The 21,649-nt window shown below is 44.8% G+C and overlaps 1 protein-coding gene across 6 annotated transcripts in view; it reads left to right on the top strand.

The window, feature by feature from the left end:
• EHBP1 (EH domain binding protein 1) overlaps positions 1-21,649 on the top strand; it is a 341,780-nt gene that overhangs the window by 178,156 nt on the left and 141,975 nt on the right. For all 6 annotated transcript variants that reach the window (XM_078784234.1, XM_078784232.1, XM_078784231.1 and 3 more), the window contains 2 exons: positions 4,864-5,149; positions 9,438-9,690. In XM_078784234.1, coding sequence (XP_078640360.1) covers positions 4,864-5,149; positions 9,438-9,690 — 539 coding nt within the window. The remainder of the gene's footprint in view (positions 1-4,863; positions 5,150-9,437; positions 9,691-21,649) is intronic.

Raw genomic sequence — 21,649 nt, 5'->3', positions numbered from 1 at the left:
ACAACAACAACTACAACAACAGCGCGCGGGGAGTGTGCGTCCTCACTCCGGCTTGGTTAGCCGCCATTGCCCATGTGCGCCGACGGGGTTACCACGAAGGGGCTGACTGTCGGCCCCTCGTCAAGGGCGGAGCCCGGTAACCCCCCGCACCCAATAAGAAGCAACGGGCCAATTCCATCTGGGGCGGAGCTAACGAGCCGAGGGCGTGTCACTCCCCGCTGGATATACGCAGCCACTTACCGGACGTGACGTCAGATGCGCCCACAGCTTGAAAAGAGAAGTCGCCACCTCCGAGCGCTGAGAGACCTCCCGCATCTCTGGACCGGACCGGGTCGATTCTGCCCCTGAGCCAAGGTGCACCTTGAGCCTCGACTACCTGCCCTTCCTTGCCATCAATCCCTGTGTGAGTCAGTTTTGTCCTGTTTATCTGTGGTCTGTCGGGGCTACTATAAGACCGTGGTTAAGTGCCTACCTTCCTATGCTGTACCTCTTGTCCTTGTAATCTCAACGTTCCGAAATATTATAACCTCCTCCGGAGGTCTTGAGAACTGTACCCCTGGTGTCGTGTCATTTAACCCAGCCGTTGTGTCCTTTCCTCAATTGATTTAGCGTAGCGCGACTCGGGCAACGTTCGAGTATAATCGGGTAAACTGTGCAGACGCGGTCATACCAAACCGCTCGGTAAACTAACATCCAAAACCGCGTCTGTAACAATATATATATATATATATATATATATTATATATATATATATATATATATATATATATATATATATATATATATATATATATATATATATATATATATATATATATATATATATATATATATATATATATACAGTCACGTGAAAAAGTAAGTACACCCCATGTAAAGTTTTGTCTTTTTCAACATATTTCAACATACAGCTATTTGATCTTCATTTCAACAATATTGATAGATAAAGGTGATATAATATAACAAATATCATGAAACATTTACATTTTGTAGTCCATTGTATAATTTAAATAAACATAAATGCAAATTTCGCATGTGGAAAAAGTAAGTACACCCCTACATTTATCACTACTTCAAATACCTAAAATTAGAATCAGGTGCACCAGCTCAGGTGCAAATGATTAGAACATCGTTAGAGAGGATCTTGGAGGAACCTGTCTTATTTAAACTTCAGACATTTAGTTTGGTTTGCTCTTTGTTGTTGAAGTGTGCAGCGTCACCATGCCTAGATCAAAAGAGCTCTCTGAGGCCTTCAGAAAGAAGGTTATAGATGCCTACGAGTCTGGGAAGGGATTTAAAAAGATCTCCAAACAATTTGAAATCAATCATTCGACTGTCCGGAAGATCATCTACAATTGGAGAAGATTCCAAACAACTGCCAACTTGTTCAGGCCAGGCCGCCCCAGCAAGTTCAGCCCGAGAGCAGACCGCAAGATGCTGAAAGAAGTCTCTAAGAACCCCAGAATGTCATCACGCGACCTACAGGTAGCTCTTGCCACTGTTGATGTCAAAGTGCATGAGTCCACCATTACAAAGAGGGTGCACAAATTTGATCTACATGGGAGGTGTGCCAGGAGGAAACCTTTGCTGTCCAGAAAGAACATCAGGGCAAGGCTAAAGTTTGCCAATGAACACCTCGGCAAAGACCAGCACTTCTGGAACAATGTGCTCTGGACAGATGAGTCAAAGGTAGAGCTATTTGGCCACAGTACCAGAAGACATCTTTGGCGAAAACCAAAGACAGCATTTGACCACAAGAACCTGATACCAACTGTAAAGCATGGTGGTGCAAATATGATGGTTTGGGGCAGCCTTGCTGCATCAGGGCCTGGGCAGCTCACTCACCATCATAGAATCCACTATGAATTCTTCATTGTACCACAGGGTGCTTGAGTATAATGTGAGGCCATCTGTCGGAAAGTTGAAGCTCAACCGAAGGTGGACCTTGCAACATGACAATGACCCTAAACATACCAGTAAATCCACCAAGGAATGGCTGAAAAGAAAGAAATGGAGGGTTCGGGAATGGCTGAGTCAAAGCCCTGATCTAAATCCCATCGAGATGTTGTGGGGGGATATGAAACGAGTACCCGGCATTGCCGGGAGGGGAACAGGGGAGGGGGAAGGGGAGGGGAGGGGAACGGGGGGGAGGGGGAAGGGGAGGGGAAGGGGTGGGGTGGGGAGGCAAGGGGGTGGGAAGGGTATGGGAGGGGGGAAGGGGAAGGGGTGGGGGGAGTGGAGAGGGAGGGAAGGGGAGGGGGGAAAGGGAGGGGGAAGGGGAGGGGGAGAGGGGGGAAGGGGAGGGGGAGGGGGGAAGGGGAGGGGGTAAGGTGGAAGGGGAGGATGGAGGGGGGAGGAGGAAGGGGGAGGGAAGGGCAGGAAGGGGAGGGCCAGTCAACAATGACGTTGCAGTTCTCATGGTAGGAGAGCAGTCCAACAATCGCGACATCGTCCTGCATCTTCGCAACAACAGAACGAAGCGGATTTCGGAGACTCACCAATCCTATGACGCCCTCCAGTACCGGCGTTGCCGGGCGGGGGAAGGGAGACCCGTACATTCCCAACCCGTACATTCGCCCTCTCGACTCAAGCTCACTCGGACAAAGGCCTCGCACAAATTACACCATGAAGGCCCAATGGCGATTTCTATGCCAAAAATCAAGTACGTGAGCGGGTCTGGCGCACTGAATTGAAAATATATAGAACGCTCATACTCCGTGAAAAGTGTAGCCGCCGTGTCGCCATCTTGGTTAGCACGACTCGACCGACTTGCTTCGCGGATCTCGTTTGTTTTGAACGTGTCCCAGATTTTAAAAGCCAGACAACTGTTAAAATGCCATTTTGTGCGGCAATAAACGGCTCCAATCGGTTCCGGAAGGGTTGTGGAAAGACGTTTCACAGCTGTTTCAAAGACGTTTAATTCATATCGCACAAAATCGACAAAAATCGACACAAAACACGATCGCACAAAAGGTGAAAAAACGCAATCGCTTTTCGCTCTGAATTACGTGCAAACGCATGACGGAAATCACCATCGCCCAGCATCGAGTGCCAACCCTGATAGCTGCAGGCGCCTGGTATCTGCATCTCCACCTGTGTGGTGTGAATTGCAATGGTCATTCTATATATTTTCTGTTCAGTGGTCTGGCAGCGAGGATGGAACATCACGTGATCGCTCTGAGCGAATCGGCAAGCTGCTCTGGCACCGGCTGAGATTCCGTGTATAATGTTCCTCGCTGAAATGCGCTGAGGTAAATATGAATAAAAAATATGGATCTCGTCAAATATTTTTAGGTAGGCCATGTCCTTCCCAGGCTCAATGGCCATGTCTATGCCAAATATCAAGTACGTGAGCCTCTCCGTTTCGGAGTCTATCGGTAACATGCACACACACACACACACACACACACACACACTGTGTTTTATTTATATATATATATATATATATATATATATATATATATATATATATATATATATATATATATATATATATATATATATATATATATATATATATACATACGAATAAAATACATTAAAAACTACAATGCCAAAGGTTTACCTCCAAACGGAGGTCTTTCAAAGAGGAGCATTCTTGGGAAAAATGCCAGGGGCGTAGAAAAGGTCCCTTTATATGTTATGTGCCATGTCGCAAATTATAGATTGTTGTTGTTGTATTAACTATGTCCAATGTTTGTGCTATGGGTCTACTTGAATTATTCTGTTCTTTCAGCTTCCAAAGTGCTTGCTTTTCTTTCATAGACAGTTCTCTGGTTGGTTTATGCCCACTATGCCAAAGGCAGACTCCCAAGGAAAAAGCAAAGGTTAAAACCAAGACTAGCTATTCGCAGCACTTGAGCAAGACCTGAGCAACAAAAACACCTGTCAGTCATTTGTTCCCATACTTATGCTTACCTAAAATGGGGGGACTGAACATCCAAAGTGCTATTGTTCTACAATGGTAAATCATATATGCAAAGAAATACCAATAAATAAAAGCTGACCTTCTGTACTCTTGCTTCATATTCATCTTTTTTATCTCAAATCCAAATTTCTTGAGTATATAGCAATAATAACAAATTTGACTTCACTGTTCCACTACTTATGGAGGGCACTGTATATACATTCCCCTGAAGTCTTTGGCTAATCCACTGCTGCTACTATGAGTTTTACTCCTTATTTAGTAGCCCCAATTATTCCCACCTACTTGGGGGGTTGTCCAGAGAAAGTTTCTGGCTTGTCTTTTTTTTTTCAAAAGTTTCTGACTTTTGAAATCCAATATAACTTTATTATAAAGATTTTATATATAATGTGGTCATTGCTTCAACAAAGTCGATCTTTTTAAATTCTTCCTACACTCATGTGATTTCTTATTACTTCCAAACAGACTAATAAAGAGACAGCTTTAAAGTTGGTTTGATCTTTTGTGATTGACTTTTTGTACGAGTGCTATAAGGTAGAAAGAGCTGTGAAATGGCAAGTGTTTTGTGCACTCTTTTAGCCTGATGGCTCCATTTGGCAGAAGTGGGCTGCTCTTCTACAAAGCCTTTTGTGGGACAAACCGCAGGCTGGGAATGTTTTGACATCTTTAAACTCCGAATGGAGTTCGTGCCTTCACTCTTTGCCATAGGCATTTGTCTGTGTGGTGTTCCTGCCTCTTCATGCTTTTCTTTATGGCCCATCACCCACTCACTTAAGTACTGTTTCTGGATTTGTGTATAACAAAGATAAACTTCAAGACGTATTATTTCATTACAGTACGGAATATGTTTTAAGCTAACTAAGTATGCAAGTGAGATGTTACATTGCAGTAAGGCCCAGGTATTAAAACAAGTCTTTCTGATGTCGTTTTTTCCACAGCATCCCAAGAAGCACTATCGAACGATGATGCTGTTGGTGTTAGCCGTGGCCGGATTGATGATCAGAAACCTTTAGTGCCTGCCAACCCTTTTGAAGAGGAAGGAGAGGTGCAGGAGGAGGACTCGTGTGGTGTGCTTGAAGAAGTGGGAGGAATGCAGAAAGTCGGCACAGAAAGAGACACCGAGGATAAACATTCGCGATTGACTCAGGGAATGGAGAAAGAAGCCATAGACATGAACAAGTACCTGTTTGGTGCTCTTCGTGAATCAGAGGACGACCTTGATGAGTAAGAAATATTGCCGTAAATGCAAAGAAAAAATCATTTGTCCACCTCCATCTTTTCACTTTTCGCTGTCCTCTCTTCTTGTCCAGGAAATCACCTCTCTCAATGTATGAGAGCGTTTCTCTTCCACACCGCTGTCACACCAAGCTGGGAGTGATTTGTGGCAAAATGACCATTTGGTGAAATAGAAGTACAGCATAAAGAAGTACAGTGTACTAAAGAAGTACAGTGAAATAGAAGTAGTGTATTAAAGCATACATTCAACGATTTTTTGGGGACCAGTTCCTTACCCAGATTCCAAGTTCCTGCTCTAAATAGTGCTCTGACATCCTAATTGGGGCCCTGACACCCCCATTACCCACGATGGACCAATGATCCATGGTGGAGCCTGAGACAGTGAGACATGGCCAGGATAGGTTTCAAGTATTTTGTAGCACACATATCTCATTTTGCTTTATTTTCCATGTGCTTTTGTAGGAAGTGATATTTGCACCTTATCCATGCACTTTTTCAGTCACACAGTCGTTCATTTCTTTACTCAGTGCAATCCTGGTATTTCTACTTACCCTTTCTTCTTCTTCTTTCCTTTTACGCATACTGCTTTCAGGAATAGGGTTTCTCTCTGTCTCCTCTGTCTGTCACTCCACCTGTTTGTTCTGCATTGTGTGTCGGCTGCCAGGCGGTTGATTGACATGCACTCCGTCCAGAAGCGTACGCTGTTAGCATCAGCACATCTCACTCGCACTAACCTATGGCCCTGCGAGGCGTGCACTAATGTCTTGTTGCTTGATGCAGAAAGGAGGAAAACTGCTCGGGCTTTTTGGATAATCCTCATCCATTATTGTACATTTTAGCATTGTTAAAACTTGTTTGTTTTTCCATTTTTCTCTATGCCCGTTTTAAACGTTCATTTATCTCTTCCACAGTTAACTTGTCAACCTTAAATATATATTTTTACGGTGGTGGGGCATTGGGTTGGGACCTCGACAAAAATCCCGGACTTCCTAAATTGGTTAATCGCAAGGCTGAAGTCTTCGCAAGGCAAAAGCGAAGCTTTATTGGATCTAACTGCTTCAATAGCCGACCAGGGCCGTATTGTTTGGACCTCAAACAGGAGATTTTATAAACTTGTGTATAAGTTGAAGAAATATCTCTCACATGCGCTTCTGCCAAATCAACAATTATTTAATGATCTGTTACATCTCATAGCTTCCAGGAATGTACCTCTTTTAAAACGGCAGAGGAATTGGAGGGATGTGACGGCCAAACATCAAATTATGGGGGGAATTTCATGAAAAGTAATTCTCCCAATTAGTTTGCAAAGAAAAGAGTTTATTTCACGTGGAAATTATTGCAATACATTTTGATCATTGGGTTTTCAAAAGCAGTGCGAGGTGTTGAAACTTGGTTGCAATCAAAATTCCAAAAGATAGACCTGACGTAGCGTCACTGTAGAATAGTTAATGGGTGCCAGTGGTACATTGACATCACATTGGGCCTTCCAAAGCAACTTCGGGGATGGAAGATAAGTTGTGTCAGTATTGAATATAGCACAGGCAGGCTACAATAATTGACATACCATGTCACAGTGACCTCACTGCATGGGACGGCACAATTGTACACGTGATGTTTACCAGAATTTGTTACAACGTGCTGGTTGCAGGGTACGTGTACCAACACCGTTCCTCCAGTTTGCAGTAAGTGGTACACGATTGCTTTGCATCTGCATAGGATACGTTCTGCCGTTCAGATCAATTGATGTTGCCTGTCTGTGATTGCCAAGTTATTGTAAAATGCTGCTTTGTCCATTACTGTACCTATAAGTCCTATATGTCTTTATATCTGCCTTTGTTTTATTTAATCAGGCAATATGGCAAGGCACGCAACTTGCCAGGATTTTCCTTTATATATATATATATATATATCTCTCTCTCTCTCTCCCTCTCCCTCTCCATCTACCTCTCTCTCTCTCCCTCTCCATCTCCCTCTCTCTCTCTCTCCCTCTCTCTCTCTCTTCTCATAGTTATTACACTCACTGAGACTGTTTCCACCCAACACCCACAATTCTTCCTCTTGTGATGTGAAGCTTCCGTACAGTCTGCCTTGCTATTTTCCCTTCACCCAATTTTCTTTCTGCATGTTCAGCCTTTGCTCCTTGTTATTCTTCTTTTCCCTGAGCCTCAACACCTGTGTAAGAAAGCCCACAACTAGAAATCTGATGTCATTTGTGAATCAACAACCTTACTGTCCCAATACTTTTGGTTCTATAAAGTGCACTATAATGTATGTTATTGTGAACGTATATTTGACCAAGATGCAGTTATTAATTTGATCTGCTGGTTGCATCATAATTGGCATGTGGCCACTAGCTAATCCAGTTCCCCCATAAATTGCTGCAAGAATTAGAATTTGCCTGTGGTGCCAGCACACAAGAATCCATTTTGTTTTCGAAATTTACTGTGTGGTATTTGACCTGTACAAGTGCGTACAGGAAAGCAGGACAGCTGGATTAGCAACCCTCTCAAATAGGGTGAACTCAATGATGTTAACACTCGGCCTATGAAGAACTAAGATGACAAATTGTACTTGGATCTTGTTCCATCTGAAATCAAACCCAGTCTAGACAGCTGCAGAGGCAAGCTCTGCTGTTCCTTCTTTTGAATGAAATATAAAATGCAGGTCCATATGTTATCCAACAATGCAGAGCCTCACTGGATATATACACGACAGTCATGTCCATGGCACGCCATCGCAAATCTCCATACTTCCCACCTCATGCAAAGTTGAAAGATGGCAAAACATTCCACCAGGAATGACCCAATATAAAATTTTGGGTTAAAAAAACTTCTGCTTTTACCCCTATGACCTTATGTCCTCACCCCTTGCGACATGAACCAGTGGTCAAATCCAAAAAAATGTTACATATTTAATGCAAATTAAAATGCATAAGCAGTTTCATTAGAAATGTTTTGAAAAGTACCTGTAGTTGCATTTTTAGTGTGTTAACCTTTTGACCCTGCCTCAGGGCAGGGCCAAAGATGATACTGCGCTGTCCCTTCTTGCCATGTGGTGATCTACCACGTTTGATGAATTCCTGCACAACCGTTTAGGAGGAGAAATCATGAAGGGTGGACAGATAGATAGACAGACAGACTGAGCCGATTACAATATCTCCCCCACCCCAAACCTCCCTTTTTTAATTTTTATTTTAAAGCATGGGGATAATTACATTATCAAGCTGAAAATTAACAATCTATATTGAAGTAGATCTGTATGTGGATTTAAACACTGACACACCCATTCACTGTCACAAACTGATAGCAATAGCCTCTCCCATTCCAATAGCCTGAGATCCAGATAATGCGCCATGTTCTATACAGAGCGTCAGTTCGGCCGAAGCAGTTTCCACTCCATTGCCACTCCGACACAGGAAGCCAGGGCAGGAATTTGGAATTTGTTCAGGTTGCCAGTGATAGTTTGCCTACTCTTTGCGAAGAACACCGTGTGATCTTTAACGTCCACCAACTAATTCCGGCAGATGGGTCGCCCAGTTTAACGTCCATGCGACGGCACACACATTGATGATTCACCTTGCCGGTGAAACTCCGGATGACAGTTTATAGCTGTGTCGGTATTCAAACCCAGGCTAGACGGCTTGGTATGTAAGTGTGCGTAGCTCGAGGTCTAGGCCATCCTGCCAGCCTCCAATAACACGTGAGGCTAAAAATATATCACAAGTCAATGGTTGAAATTTGATTTGCAACATGGCTTTAAATGCTGTTGTGCAATAAGTTTGATTCCAGAGCCTGGTGTTGGCTTAGCGGTTAGGGTGCTGGCTTGGGATCCTAGAATCCTAGGTTCTGAATCCCGGTCGATCGCTGAATTAACACCAGGGGGTTGACTCAGCCTGTCATCCTTCCGAAGTCGGCAAATTGAGTACCAGTTCACTGGTAATTCCCTGTTCAAGAGGCGACTAACAGGGTTGGCGGCAGGAAGGGCATCCGGCCATAAAACATTGCTTCAAAAAGGGGACCACAGTGCCCGAAAAAGGCCAACCCCTGCTCTGCAGGGAAAAATGGCCTCTAAAGGTGGTTCAATAAGCTTGATTCCTGAAGGCAGACATATTGAATATTTGGATTCTCTGGAAAGCATTTTGGTGTGAGGATAATTACCATGATATTAACAGATTCCCATCTCTAAAATTTACAACTGAAAATATCTCATGATGTATATACATAGTACTTGCAATGTGTGATTTTTTTTTTTCTGCCTCTGTGACCTGACCCGGCAGGTCTAATCCATTTTATGAACCTCCAAGTTCACCTCCTGCCAAGGTTATTGTCCCCTCCAAAGGGAAGCGTCCTGCACCATTGCCACCCACAGAGCTTATCTATTCTCCAGTGCCATCGGTTGTCATAAGCAGCACGCCTAGCTCCATAAGCCCGATGGAGGCCCAGAAAGACAGAGATTTGCAGATGTCTACTCCACCGACGTCGACTCCAAATATTAAGCTTCGAGCCCAGAAGATTGCAGCCTCTCCTAAGGTATGTCATATATAAGGGACCTCCATGGCTACTGTGCATTGTTTTCTTGCTGCAATGAGCTCAAGGAGTGATCTTCAGCTGTGATACATACTGCCTTCATGAATGTTGTTGAGCAATCGAGTTGTTGTTATTGTTGTATAGCCCCGGACAGTTCTCTTGAACAAGCCCGAGCACGGAGACAGCCGATTGATCTCCCATCCCAGAAGTGACCGAGAGATCCCCCACATCTAGGATGGTGTACTGAAGTCGGAAGTCGGAACCGCCTTCATGAAGTCGGAACCATGGCAGAAAGAGAGAGGGAGAGAGAGTGAGAGAGAGAGAGAGAGAGAAAAAGAAAGAAAGAAAAAAAAGAAAGAAAGGAAAAAAAGAAAGAAAAGGAAAGAAAGAAAAAGAAAGAAAGAAAGAAAGGAAAAGAAAGAAAGAAAACTAAAAAAAGAAAGAAAGAAAGAAAAAGAAAGTAAGAAAGAAAGAATAAAAGAAAGAAAGTAAAAGGAAAAGAAAGAAAGAAAAAGAAAGAAAGAAAGAAATAGAGAGAGAGAGAGAAGAGGAAGGGCCGATCCATGAGGACCGATCTGCACTCTGACCATGACCATACTGCATGTGGGGGTGAGAACGAGTTATTTTGAGAGGGAGGATTAGGTCAGGGGTTAAAACTCAGGGGAACCGGAACTGCGAGAAAAGTGAAAATAATAGAGAAAAAAAAAATACCAGTGACAGAACATTAGATAAATAAGCGAAAGCAACTTAAAAACTGATACAAATAACAGTAATAATCATAAATAATATAATAATAAAATAGGAAATAAAATTGAAAAAGTAAAATAGTAATTGAAATAGAAAGTTGAATGTAATGGGGAGAGAAATGGGGTAGAAAAGGAGAAGAGGAAAGGAGGATAGGAGAGTGGAGAGGAAAATTGAAGGAGAGAAAAAAGTGAGAAAAGAAACAGGCGAGCTAAGATAGACAACATGAAATGAAATAAAATATAAAGGGAAAAACATAAAGAGGGAAGGGATTGAAAGGTTATGAGGCAGGAGGTGTAAATGAATGAAAAGTGCTAGTTGATCCCGTGGAGAGCCAAAGTTCCAATCCTGTCGTTAAGACTCTTTGTGCTTTTACGACTATGACTGTCCGTGGTGCTGAAATAGAGAAAAATACCTGAGGCTGCCATGTGGCTGAATGAATGTCCGGGCAGATTGAAGTGTTGAGCAACCAGTTTGGATAAGTCTGTGTTGTTGGTTTGGACATCGAGCAAGTATTGACGGAAGTGATCGCCCAGGAATATTTTGATAGATGATATTCAACTATCCTCTAAGGCTATCTTGTCAACAGCAAAGTCATAAAATAGCAATAACTAGCTTATTAGCTCATTTTAAGAGGTACCGTTACTTGGGGTTTCTCCTCACTCTGATTTTCTTTCATAAAGAACCTATCTATTTATTATGCAGGCCCGTGGGGTTTGGAGGTGCTAAAGAGAGAAAATTGACATCCCACTATATAAAATAAGGCAATTCTATTTTGTGTGTGTGTGTATGTCTGATAATTATAGAATTGAAAACAGCTGGGCCAGTCTCCACAATTTTTTACATACATGCTTGGGGTTTTTTAAAAGGTTGATTGGTTTTTAAAAATAAAGATTTTAAAGATTGTAGAAAAACGTTTTTTAAAGTTTATCGCCATTGCTGCAGCATCTTTTACACCACCTTATTTAACACTGTACATTCAACTTATTTGTGCCTGTGGTTTGTGTCCATCATGATGTCCTTAAAAACAGTAAGTTTCTTGTTTGGAATGATATTCAATCTTGTTTGATTGCCAGGTAGGCAGACAGAGTAAAAATTATTGTTATGTTTGTAGGGGGTAGGCAGTGATTACTTTAGTCCAGGTAGATTTGAATAGATTAGTGTGCTCCGATTGTCGTAAAGAAGAAGAACCACAATGTAATAAGTAGGGAATTTGTCTAGCCCAGATGTCGGATTATGGTGTATCTTCGTCCCCATTACAAGGAGTGGGGCATGTTAACTAGCTCAGGGATTATGGGTAAATTATCCCTTGTATGTTGATACCTCTGTATTTTTGGTTCACGAGTTATCAAACAGAGTGACCACTATATTCGTCATGGGTGTGTGTCTGTGTGTCTGTCTGTCCGCAGCATAACTACCCGATGATATCATCCGATCTTGATGAAACTTGGGTGGGAGGTTGATATCATGATCTAGTTGTGTCCTGCCTAGAGTGGGCGTATTGCGCCCATTGTGGGCGGAGCCACGCCTGAAAAAGATGTCTTCAAACTACCTCTTCTCCGAGGAGTTTGGTGGAATCTGACAGGGGTTTCAGTATTTGGTTAGGCCAATGCCATGTGTCTAGCCCCATGGAGCTCGATTTTTCATTTTCGCCCCAAGGTCAAGGTCACAAGGTCACAAAATTTAGAAAAGTCGATTTTCAATGGTGTTATTACATTGTTCGCTTCCTGATAGGGTGAAATGTCGTACGTTTTTATATTATCGCATTCATCATGAAATACAAGTTTTCCAACAAATTTCAGAATCTTTGACTGTTGAAGGTCACAAAGGTGAAATTTTCAAAGTTGTCGGAATCGAACCGAATTTTCGGTATTGTGTAGCTAACTAGTCTCATTACAGATAATACATTCCTATTTATATATTTTCAATGTCGGTTTTGACCTTTGTCATTGAATACCGCTCGCTCGTGAACCATCGTCGTCTCCTGACTTGTATTTCCTATGTCTCTTTTGGCACCGCACCATAGACACGTATAGCTTGAATCGCGCATTTAATGGCACTCATTAAATAGACATACCGGAAGCCAGGACATTGAGCGCTGCCGCTGACTACCCTGACTTGGGAAGTGCACAGGTCAGGCAGGCCGAGGCCACGCCCACAAGGGCAGTGATTGGGCAGGGTTTTGATTGGTGAGGCAAGATGGATGACGTCAGAGGCTGGACGATAAAGAAACGCACTGGCGGACATTTTCGCTTCTCGTGCTGGAGACGATAGCGCACGGTCGCAATTCTCTGTTGCTTTCCTTCTCGTTCTGGACACCAAAGTGAACGGTTGTGCTTTCTCTCTGCACGGGGAGGCTTCATCATAAACGCCCACGTTCCGAGACTTTGCTGGTGGTCGTGAAGAGGCGGAAGAGCCGCGGATCGAGGGCCGAGGGCCGCGGACCGAGGGCAGTTTCACACCAAGGACAGCAAAGACAGACACGGCTGGAAGAACAACGAGCTGTGCGACAACTCCTGTTCGTTTCACGCGCAAGGCCTGGAGTGAAGAGACACACAGTGAGGCCTGTTTCGTGCCAACGAGCACCTTTCACGTGCAAAGCCACCAACGCCCCGGACGATTTTTACGACCCCTGACGAGACCCCACCAGCGATCAGAGCTAAGTGCACTAAATAACCACACACCTTAATTTTATCCAACGTTATTTTATCCTTCGCCTGTGTTTGTGTCTGTTGTGGGGACGTCCCGATTTAGGAATTTATTTGACCGTGTTTTATTTTGTATTACCGACATTCCTTTTAATAAAGCCGGTATTTTTGGACACTTCAAATCCGTTTTCGTTTGAGTTATTTATTTGCAGGTTTGAGGACTGTCGGTGGGATCCGTTCAGGTAAGTGCTCTTCAGCATCCTCCTCCTCTTCCTCCCTCCCCTCCTCTCCCACCCCGTGTGTATTAACTCCGCCACATTTTGTAACGAGTGCCTCGGAGTAAAGCTCGTTTGGCTATCTGTGCTACCCTAAGGTGATCACCCAGGGTTGTCACGCAACATTATTATCTTCTCTCTGCACATGTGTGATCGGGTAAATGGTGATATATTTATATTTATGTTTCGCGTTAGATTAGGTTATTTTAGGTTAGTTTGTATATTTAGTTCTTAGGTTAAGACCCGAAGACCCAAAATATTCTTAAAGACTCAGAGGAACCAAAAGACCCTTAAGACCCAAAAGCCCATGAATACTCAAAAGACATTGAAGACATCAATGACCTTGAAAGATCCCAAAGACCCTGAAGACCCAAAATACACGAAAGACCTAAAATACCCTTAAATGTCCAGAGGATCCAAAAGACCCTGGAGACCCAAATGGCCCCGAAGACCCAAATGGCCCGAAGACCCACAACACCCTGAAGACCCAAAAAGACCCAAAAGAGCCGGAAGACCCAAAACACCCTGAAGATCCCGAAGACCCAAAATACCCCAAAGACCCAAAATACCCAGAAGACTATGAAGACTTCATAGTCTTTATGTCGTACGTTTTTATATTATCACATTCATCATGAAATACAAGTTTTCCAACAAATTCGGTATTGTGTAGTGATGACTCCATCTCCATTTCACTGTCTGACAACATGGACCAACTTCTATCCACTCATCCTAACTCTCTCTTCCTCATATGTGGTGACTTCAATTGTCATCATGCCACCTGGTTGGGTGTGGGTTCCTCTCTCACCAGTCATGGCACCTCAGCAAAGGACTTCTGTGACTCACTGGGATTGACACAATCTGTCAATTTCCCGACCCGGATCTCAGCCAATGGAGTATCTTCTCTTCTAGACTTGATTATGACTAACTTCCCTGCTAATGTCTGCTGCTCTTCTTCTGCTCCAATCGGTTCTTCTGATCATGTGCTTGTCAAAGTGGACATCTCTCTGGCCATTCTCAGAGAGCCTCCTCAGCGTCGACGAGTCTGGCATTTCACTCAGGCCGACTGGGACGGTCTTCAAGCAACCATCAATCGTCTGGATTGGTCTCCCATCTCCACTGCCTCTGACATCAATTCTTCCTGGGAATTCTTCCAAAGCAAACTGATCTCTCTCATGCACAGATTTATCCCATCTCGCCTTCAGTTGTCTTACCCTTCCTCCCGTCCATGGTACACTGAATCTTGTGGTGAGGCAGTTGCCCTGAAACAACTTGCCTTTGCCTCTTGGAAGGCTAATCCAACTGAAGGAAATCTCAGTTCCTTCCACCAAGCTCGGAACAAGTGTGTGTCTACCCTCAGGAGTGCCAGGAAGCACTATCTCTCCTCACTCAAGAATGAACTCTCAAACCTGTCTCCTTCCTCCAAATCCTGGTGGCGTCTGGTCAAATCCGTTTCTGGTGTTTGTTCCCCCTCCATCCCCTCCCTTACCTCAAATGGCCACACAGTTGACATCGCACGTGACAAAGCCGAATGCCTCAACTCTGTGTTTGCTTCAAAATCCTTAGTCCCAAACCCATCTCTCTCTGTTCCCACCTTTCCCAGTCGAACCAAACTGCTCCTGGACTCTGTGACCTTCTCTCCTGACAAGGTGGAGGAGTTTTTGTCAAACCTCGACTCTGATTCTGCAACTGGACCAGATGGCATCAGCCCACGGGTCCTAAAATCCTGCTCTGCCGCTCTATCTCACCCTCTCTCTGTTCTTTTCACCCTATCTTTTGCTCAAGGTCATCTGCCAGCATCCTGGAAATCAGCAAACATTACCGCTTTACACAAAAAAGGTGCAAAAACAGATCCTTGCAACTACAGACCAATCAGCCTGCTCCCAATTATCAGCAAAGTCATGGAATCCATCATTGCTTCGGATATGAAATCTTTCCTCTTCTCCAATGGCTTGATCTCTGATCATCAATTTGGTTTCAGACCAGGTCACTCTACTCTGGACATGCTGCTTCTGCTGTCTCAACAATGGATGGAGGTCCTCAATGCCAAACAGGAAATCAGAGCTGTCTCCCTTGACATATCACGTGCCTTCGATACGGTCTGCTCACCAAACTCTCCTCCTATGGTATCCATGGAAATCTCCATGCATGGCTTGCGGACTTCCTCTCTGGTCGTAGTCAACGTGTGGCCCTGAATGGATTTCTCTCATCTCCCCTTCCCGTTCAGGCTGGAGTTCCCCAAGGCAGTGTGCTGGGCCCTGTGCTTTTTCTGGTCTTTATCAATGATCTCTCCGACTCTCTGGAAAATCCTCTGTATCTCTTTGCTGATGACTCCACTCTCTGCCGCTCCATTCCTCTTCCCTCAGATCGGCAGTCTGCAGCCTCCTCACTCTCTGATGACCTGGACAAAATCACAGACTGGTCAAACATGTGGAACATGTCTTTCAATCCTGACAAATCTCACACTCTTACTATGTCTCTCCGAAAAGATCGACTGGACAACCCTTCCATCTACTTTCTCAACAATCCTCTCCAAGAAGTTCTGTCGCTCAAGCTTTTGGGTCTCACCATCTGCCATGATCTTTCTTGGGAAAACCACATTTCCAAGCTGGCCTCCAAAGCCAGTCGCCGACTGGGCATCCTCCGTCGTGCGAAGTCCTTCCTAGGCACACCTGAGCTCCTCACCACATACAAGGCTTTCATCCGCAGCTCAATGGAATACTGTTCTCCCCTATGGGCCGGTGCTCCTGCCTCACACCTGGCTCGGCTTCACGCTGTTGAATCCAAAGCTTTCAGAATCATTGGAATCTCCCGCGATGAAGCCATCTCTGAGGGCCTTTCACTCACTCACCGCAGGCAGGTAGGTGGTCTTTCTGTCTTCTACCGACTCCTCGCCGGCCTTGCTCCCCCAGCTCTCTCTGTGCTCTGTCCCCCAAATATTCCTACAGGTCGCACAAGATCTGCCAGCCACCCTCTGATGGTTAAACTGCCGAAATCTCGGCTCTCTGCTCACCTTCACTCTTTCATTCCTCTTTGCTCCCGCCTCTGGAACAAACTCCCACACTCACTTCAATCACACTCCTCCCTCCAGGTATTCAAAACAGCTGTTCACCACCATCTCTTATCTTCCCCCATCCAAAACCTTGATCTTTTCTACCCCCACTAATTCACCCCAGATCCACCTTGTTTGAAATTCCAACTTCTTTCCTGGAAGTCTTGGCAGTGTCCATATGTTTTATACCTCTCCCACCCCCCCCCCCCCCCTTCCCATGCCTTCCCCCCAAAGCCCTCTCCCTCCCACAGTTCTCTCGATGTCTCCATGTCTCTCGGTCCCTGCTCTCAAATGTTGTGTTTGTGTCCTTCCCCCTCTCTCCCCATCTTGTCTACCGCTCCCGATGTTATTTGTTTTGTGTGTCTGTTTGTCTTTCTGTGTGATTAATGTTCGCTCTTTCACGAGCCTCGATCTTGTATACAAAAAAAAAAAAAAAAAAAAAAAAAAAAAGACCCAAATGGCCCCGGAGACCAAAAATATTCTTAAAGACTCAGAAGAACCAAAAGACCCTTAAGACCAAAAAGCTGCTGAATACCCAAAATACCTTGAAGACCCTGAAAGTCCCCGAAGGACCAAAACACCCCGAAGACCCAAAACACCTCTAAAGACCCAAAACACCCAGAAGACCCCGAAGACCCAAAAGTACCCAAAGACCCAAACCACCCTGAAGACCCAAAACATCCTGAAGACCACAAAGACCCTTAAAGACCCCGAGGACCCAAAACACCCCAAAGACCCAAAATACCCTTAAAGGCCCAGAGGCTCCAAAAGACCCTGAAGACCCAAATGGCCCCAAAGACCCAAAAGATTCTTAAAGACTCAGAGGAACCAAAAGACCGTTAATACCAAAAAGCCGCTGAATACCCAAAAGACCTTGAAGACCCCAAAGACCCTGAAAGACCCCAAAGACCCTGAAGGACCAAAACACCCAAAAGAGCCAGAAGACCCCGAAGACCCAAAATACCCTTAAAGGCCCAGAGGCTCCAAAAGACCCTGAAGACCCAAATGGCCCTGAAGACCCAAAAGATTCTTAAAGACTCAGAGGAACCAAAAGATCCTGAAGACCAAAAAGCTGCTGAATACCCAAAAGACCTTGAAGACCCCAAAGACTCTGAAAGACCTCAAATACCCTGAAGGACCAAAACACCCCAAAGAACCAAAACACCCTGAAGACCCAAAAGAGCCAGAAGACCCTGAAGACCCAAAAAGACCCTGAAGACCCAAATGGCCCTGAAGACCCAAAACACCCCAAAGACCCAAAACACCCCGAAGACCCAAAACACCCGGAAGATGCTGAAGACCCAAAAGTCCCCAAAGACCCAAAACACCCCACAGACCCAAAACATCCTGAAGACCACAAAGACCCTGAAGACCCAAAACACCCCAAAGACCCAAAATACCCTTAAAGACCCAGAGGATCCAAAATACCCTGAAGACCCAAATGGCCCCAAAGACCCAAAAGACCCTGAAGACACAAAACACCCTGAAGACCCAACACACCCCAAAGACCCAAAATATTCTTAAAGACTCAGAGGAACCAAAAGACCCCTAAGACCCAAAAGTCCCTGAATACCCAAAATACCTTGAAGACCCCAAAGACCCTGAAAGACCCCAAAACACCCCAAAGACCCAAAATACCCTTAAAGGCCCAGAGGATCCAAAAGACCCTGAAGACCTAAATGGCCCCAGAGACCCAAAAGACCCCAAAGACCCAAAACACCCCGAAGACCCAAAACACCCCAAAGACCGAAAACACCCAAAAGACCCTGAAGATCCAAAAGACCCTGAAGACCCAAAACACCCTGAAGACCCAAAACACCCTGAAGACCCCAAAGGCCCAACACACCCCAAAGACACAAAATATTCTTAAAGACTCAGAGGAACCAAAAGACCCTTAAGACTCCGAAGTCCCTGAATACCCAAAATACATTGAAGACCCCAAAGACCCCCAAAACACCCCAAAGACCCAAAATACCCTTAAAGGCCCAGAGGATCCAAAAGACCCTGAAGACCTAAATGGCCCCAGAGACCCAAAAGACCCCAAAGACCCAAAACACCCCGAAGACCCAAAACACCCCAAAGACCCAAAACACCCCAAAGACCCAGAAGACCCAAAAGACCCTTAAAGACCCAGAGGAACCAAAAGACCCTTGAGACCCAAAAGCCCCTGAAGACACCGAAGACCCTAAATACCCCGGAGACCCAAAACACCCCAAATACCCAAAATACCCTTAAAGGCCCAGAGGCCAGAGGATCCAAAAGACCCAAAAGACACCGAAATGGTCAAAGATGACTATCGCTCTGAAACGATATGTGGTGAGGCATGCGGAGTGTGCTGAGTCACACTAGTTCTCATCATAAAACATTGCTGAAAATTTGATGACAAAAGCTGAAATGGCAAAAAAGCAATGGCGGCCTGGGCAGACACAAAGGCACATGCAGACAGAAGTGATTGCAAACCCTCATCTCCTGCTGCATGGGGGGTGGGCTAATTATTTTAGGCCCATACTCTTTACAGAACTCTGGGTATATCGTGACTCGTCGAGAAACGTTTTAAAAGCCAAACCTGGATGGGTCACTACTCTGATGAAGTGAAGGTAATTTGGTAACAATGTGAGGTAACAATTTGGAAGTGAAGGTAACAGTGAAGGTAATTTGGGAAGGAATTTTGAATTTGTTCAGATGGTGTTGACAAATCTAGTCAAATCACTAGTGCACCAACATAATGCTTTGCAAAGGAAAAATATATATATATATATTGTTGCGGTTTTAGAACCCACACTCTCTTGTAAATATCTCATCATTAAAAGGTTAAAGGTAGCACCCGTAGTTAGGCCACAAGCAACACGTAGGCCACCATAGGAACTCAGTTATTTCATTAGTATGTGTTTTAGATAAGGCCATGTTTCCAATATTTGAATCTGCGTTGCGTCGATCAAATAAGAGTAGGCCCATTCCGTCCATTTTGCGACCTCCTTCTCCAAGCGACGCCATCACACGCCTCTGCCAGCAGCGTTCGCTGCCTTGAGCTGAAACTCGCCCAAACGCTGCCATAAGCCATGCGGTTAGGCCCGAGAAAGGAGGCGGAACGCCGAGAAGAAGGTGTGGCATGTCAACCAGCCGTCAAAGGCGTGGCCGGTAAGCCCTCACCAGCCAACCAGGGCTGAGGTGAGATCGCCGACGGGCGTGGGTTTGAGGCGCGCGGAGCGATCTTTGCTCGCATTATATAAGCGCGAACGCAAAGCCCTTTCACGGACTGCGCACACGGACTTGAAGGACTCGGATGGGAGAGCGCGCGTTGTATCGAACTTGTTGGAGGCAGCGCGATTACTTGGAGGACTTGTCGGAGGCGCGCTTGTTGGAGAGATACGGCAGCGCTTGTTAAGGACTCACTCGCTGGCGGCTGATTAAGAGGACTTTGGGGAGGGGGGCGTGTAGCACGAACGTGCAAATATTACGTACGAAGGACACCAGCCTCCCCCGTTATATAAACTGTCCGCTCGCGTTCAACCATACGCAGAGCTGCCTGCCGGGTTTCGCCCGCTGGACTGGAGTCGACTGGAGCCTGGACCCTCTACCTGACCATCCACCAGCTACAATCCCCGTGTGAGTGTGTATGTTTGTCTGGGGTCCTAGGTTAAGACTGTAATAAGACTGCCCTGTGTTCTGCTTCTTCCTCTTCCTTTCCTGTACATCCTTTCGTTTCCTCTTCTCCTTCTTGTACATTGTAAATAAATTACTTGTTCTTCCTGGTTTTCCTTTTATCCGATCGCATCCGTCCTTTCTTCCATTGGGTAAACGTGGCACGATCTAACCGCTCAGAATCGGGTTTAGTCATTGTTAACGGCCCGAGTCGCGGCTCGCTTCACTCGGCGTATCCACTAACGCTGCGGCTCGGGTGGGAGGTTATCTCCTTGCTTCACGGTCGGTGTTGGTAATTAGGTAACAGGACCAAATTGACCAGCAACCCTAACTAAACCCGACCGGAAGGAACGGGGTAACTTCAGGATCACGTCGGTCAGTAAAAGACAAGGGGATTAACCCCCTCTTGGTAAGGGGAAAAGGCCGACGTTTGAGATCCGTAACAATATATACATATAAAACTGGTGAAGAGCATCAATTCACCACTATCGACTGGCGAACTTATTGAACAGCACAGATCTAGGTTATCTTTCCCGCCCATATATTGAGACTACTGCCTATAAAAAAGGAGGTTTTTTTGCAACTTTTTTGTACTTTAAATTATGGAAAGTTAATTCAATTGAAGGGTGAATGCTGAAAATGAGGTTTTGTTCCTGCATTTCCCAGGCCAAGTTTGCTTAGCGAGATATTGAGTGTTACAAAATGCGCGTAATGTGAGAACTTGTTTGGCAAAGTACTCCATACATGTAAAATGACCAATGTAATTCAAATACTTTTTGTTTTCACCAACACGAAATCGTTTTGGCAATCTGCATGTACAAAGCACTTTTGTATAACTAGGGCATTGCCCGTACTATATCTATATCTAAAATTATATCCCCCCCCCTCTATTTACATGAAATGGTTTGGTCCAAAGCGAACGGCTTGCGAGTGGTGACAATCCCCCCCCCCCCTCTATTTACATGCAATGGTTTGGTCCAAAGCGAACGGCTTCCGGAGTTTGGTAAAGAAATCGCCATCGCGTGCACAAACGCGCAGGAAAGCGAATGAATCGCAAATTCGTTTTTATTAGTTGTAAAACATAGTTTAACGCCAACATAGTTTGCAAACGTGAAATAAATGAATACGCTCTCAAATGTGCCATCCGAGGCAGAGTGTGCCCGCCACGTTCGGCACACGCGATCGTTCGCTGCTCTCTGATTGGTTGAATCGTTTTTTGGACATAGCTCGGTAAGTAATTGTCCGATTAATATGAAACCTTGAAAAGGCACATCCTCGGGTCCCCAGCAATATACCTGGCAAGTTAAAAGTATATCGGACCCGTGGTTGTCGAGAAACAGCGGTCACAGACAAACAAACGTACAGACAGAGATTACTGGAATTATAGATAGATGGAGTATGTTAGTATGTAGGGATGGCACGGTAAAATTGAATATAGAATTACAGGCCAAGTGTCAACAATTCGATATTTTGTCTTCTGAGGTGTGAATGTTTTCCCATAAGAAAAGTGTTTTTGATTTGATCTTACAAAGCAGTTTTACCATCTTATCATCATTGTTTATCTGATCTTTGAGGTTTGTAAAGCATTGATTCAGATTTAATGA

This window comes from Myxine glutinosa, chromosome 9 (genome assembly GCF_964187855.1).
Source record: "Myxine glutinosa chromosome 9, kmMyxGlut1.1, whole genome shotgun sequence".
Lineage (NCBI taxonomy): Eukaryota > Metazoa > Chordata > Myxini > Myxiniformes > Myxinidae > Myxine > Myxine glutinosa.
The sequence above is the reverse complement of the archived record's forward strand: the minus strand, read 5'-3'. Positions and strand labels throughout refer to the sequence as shown.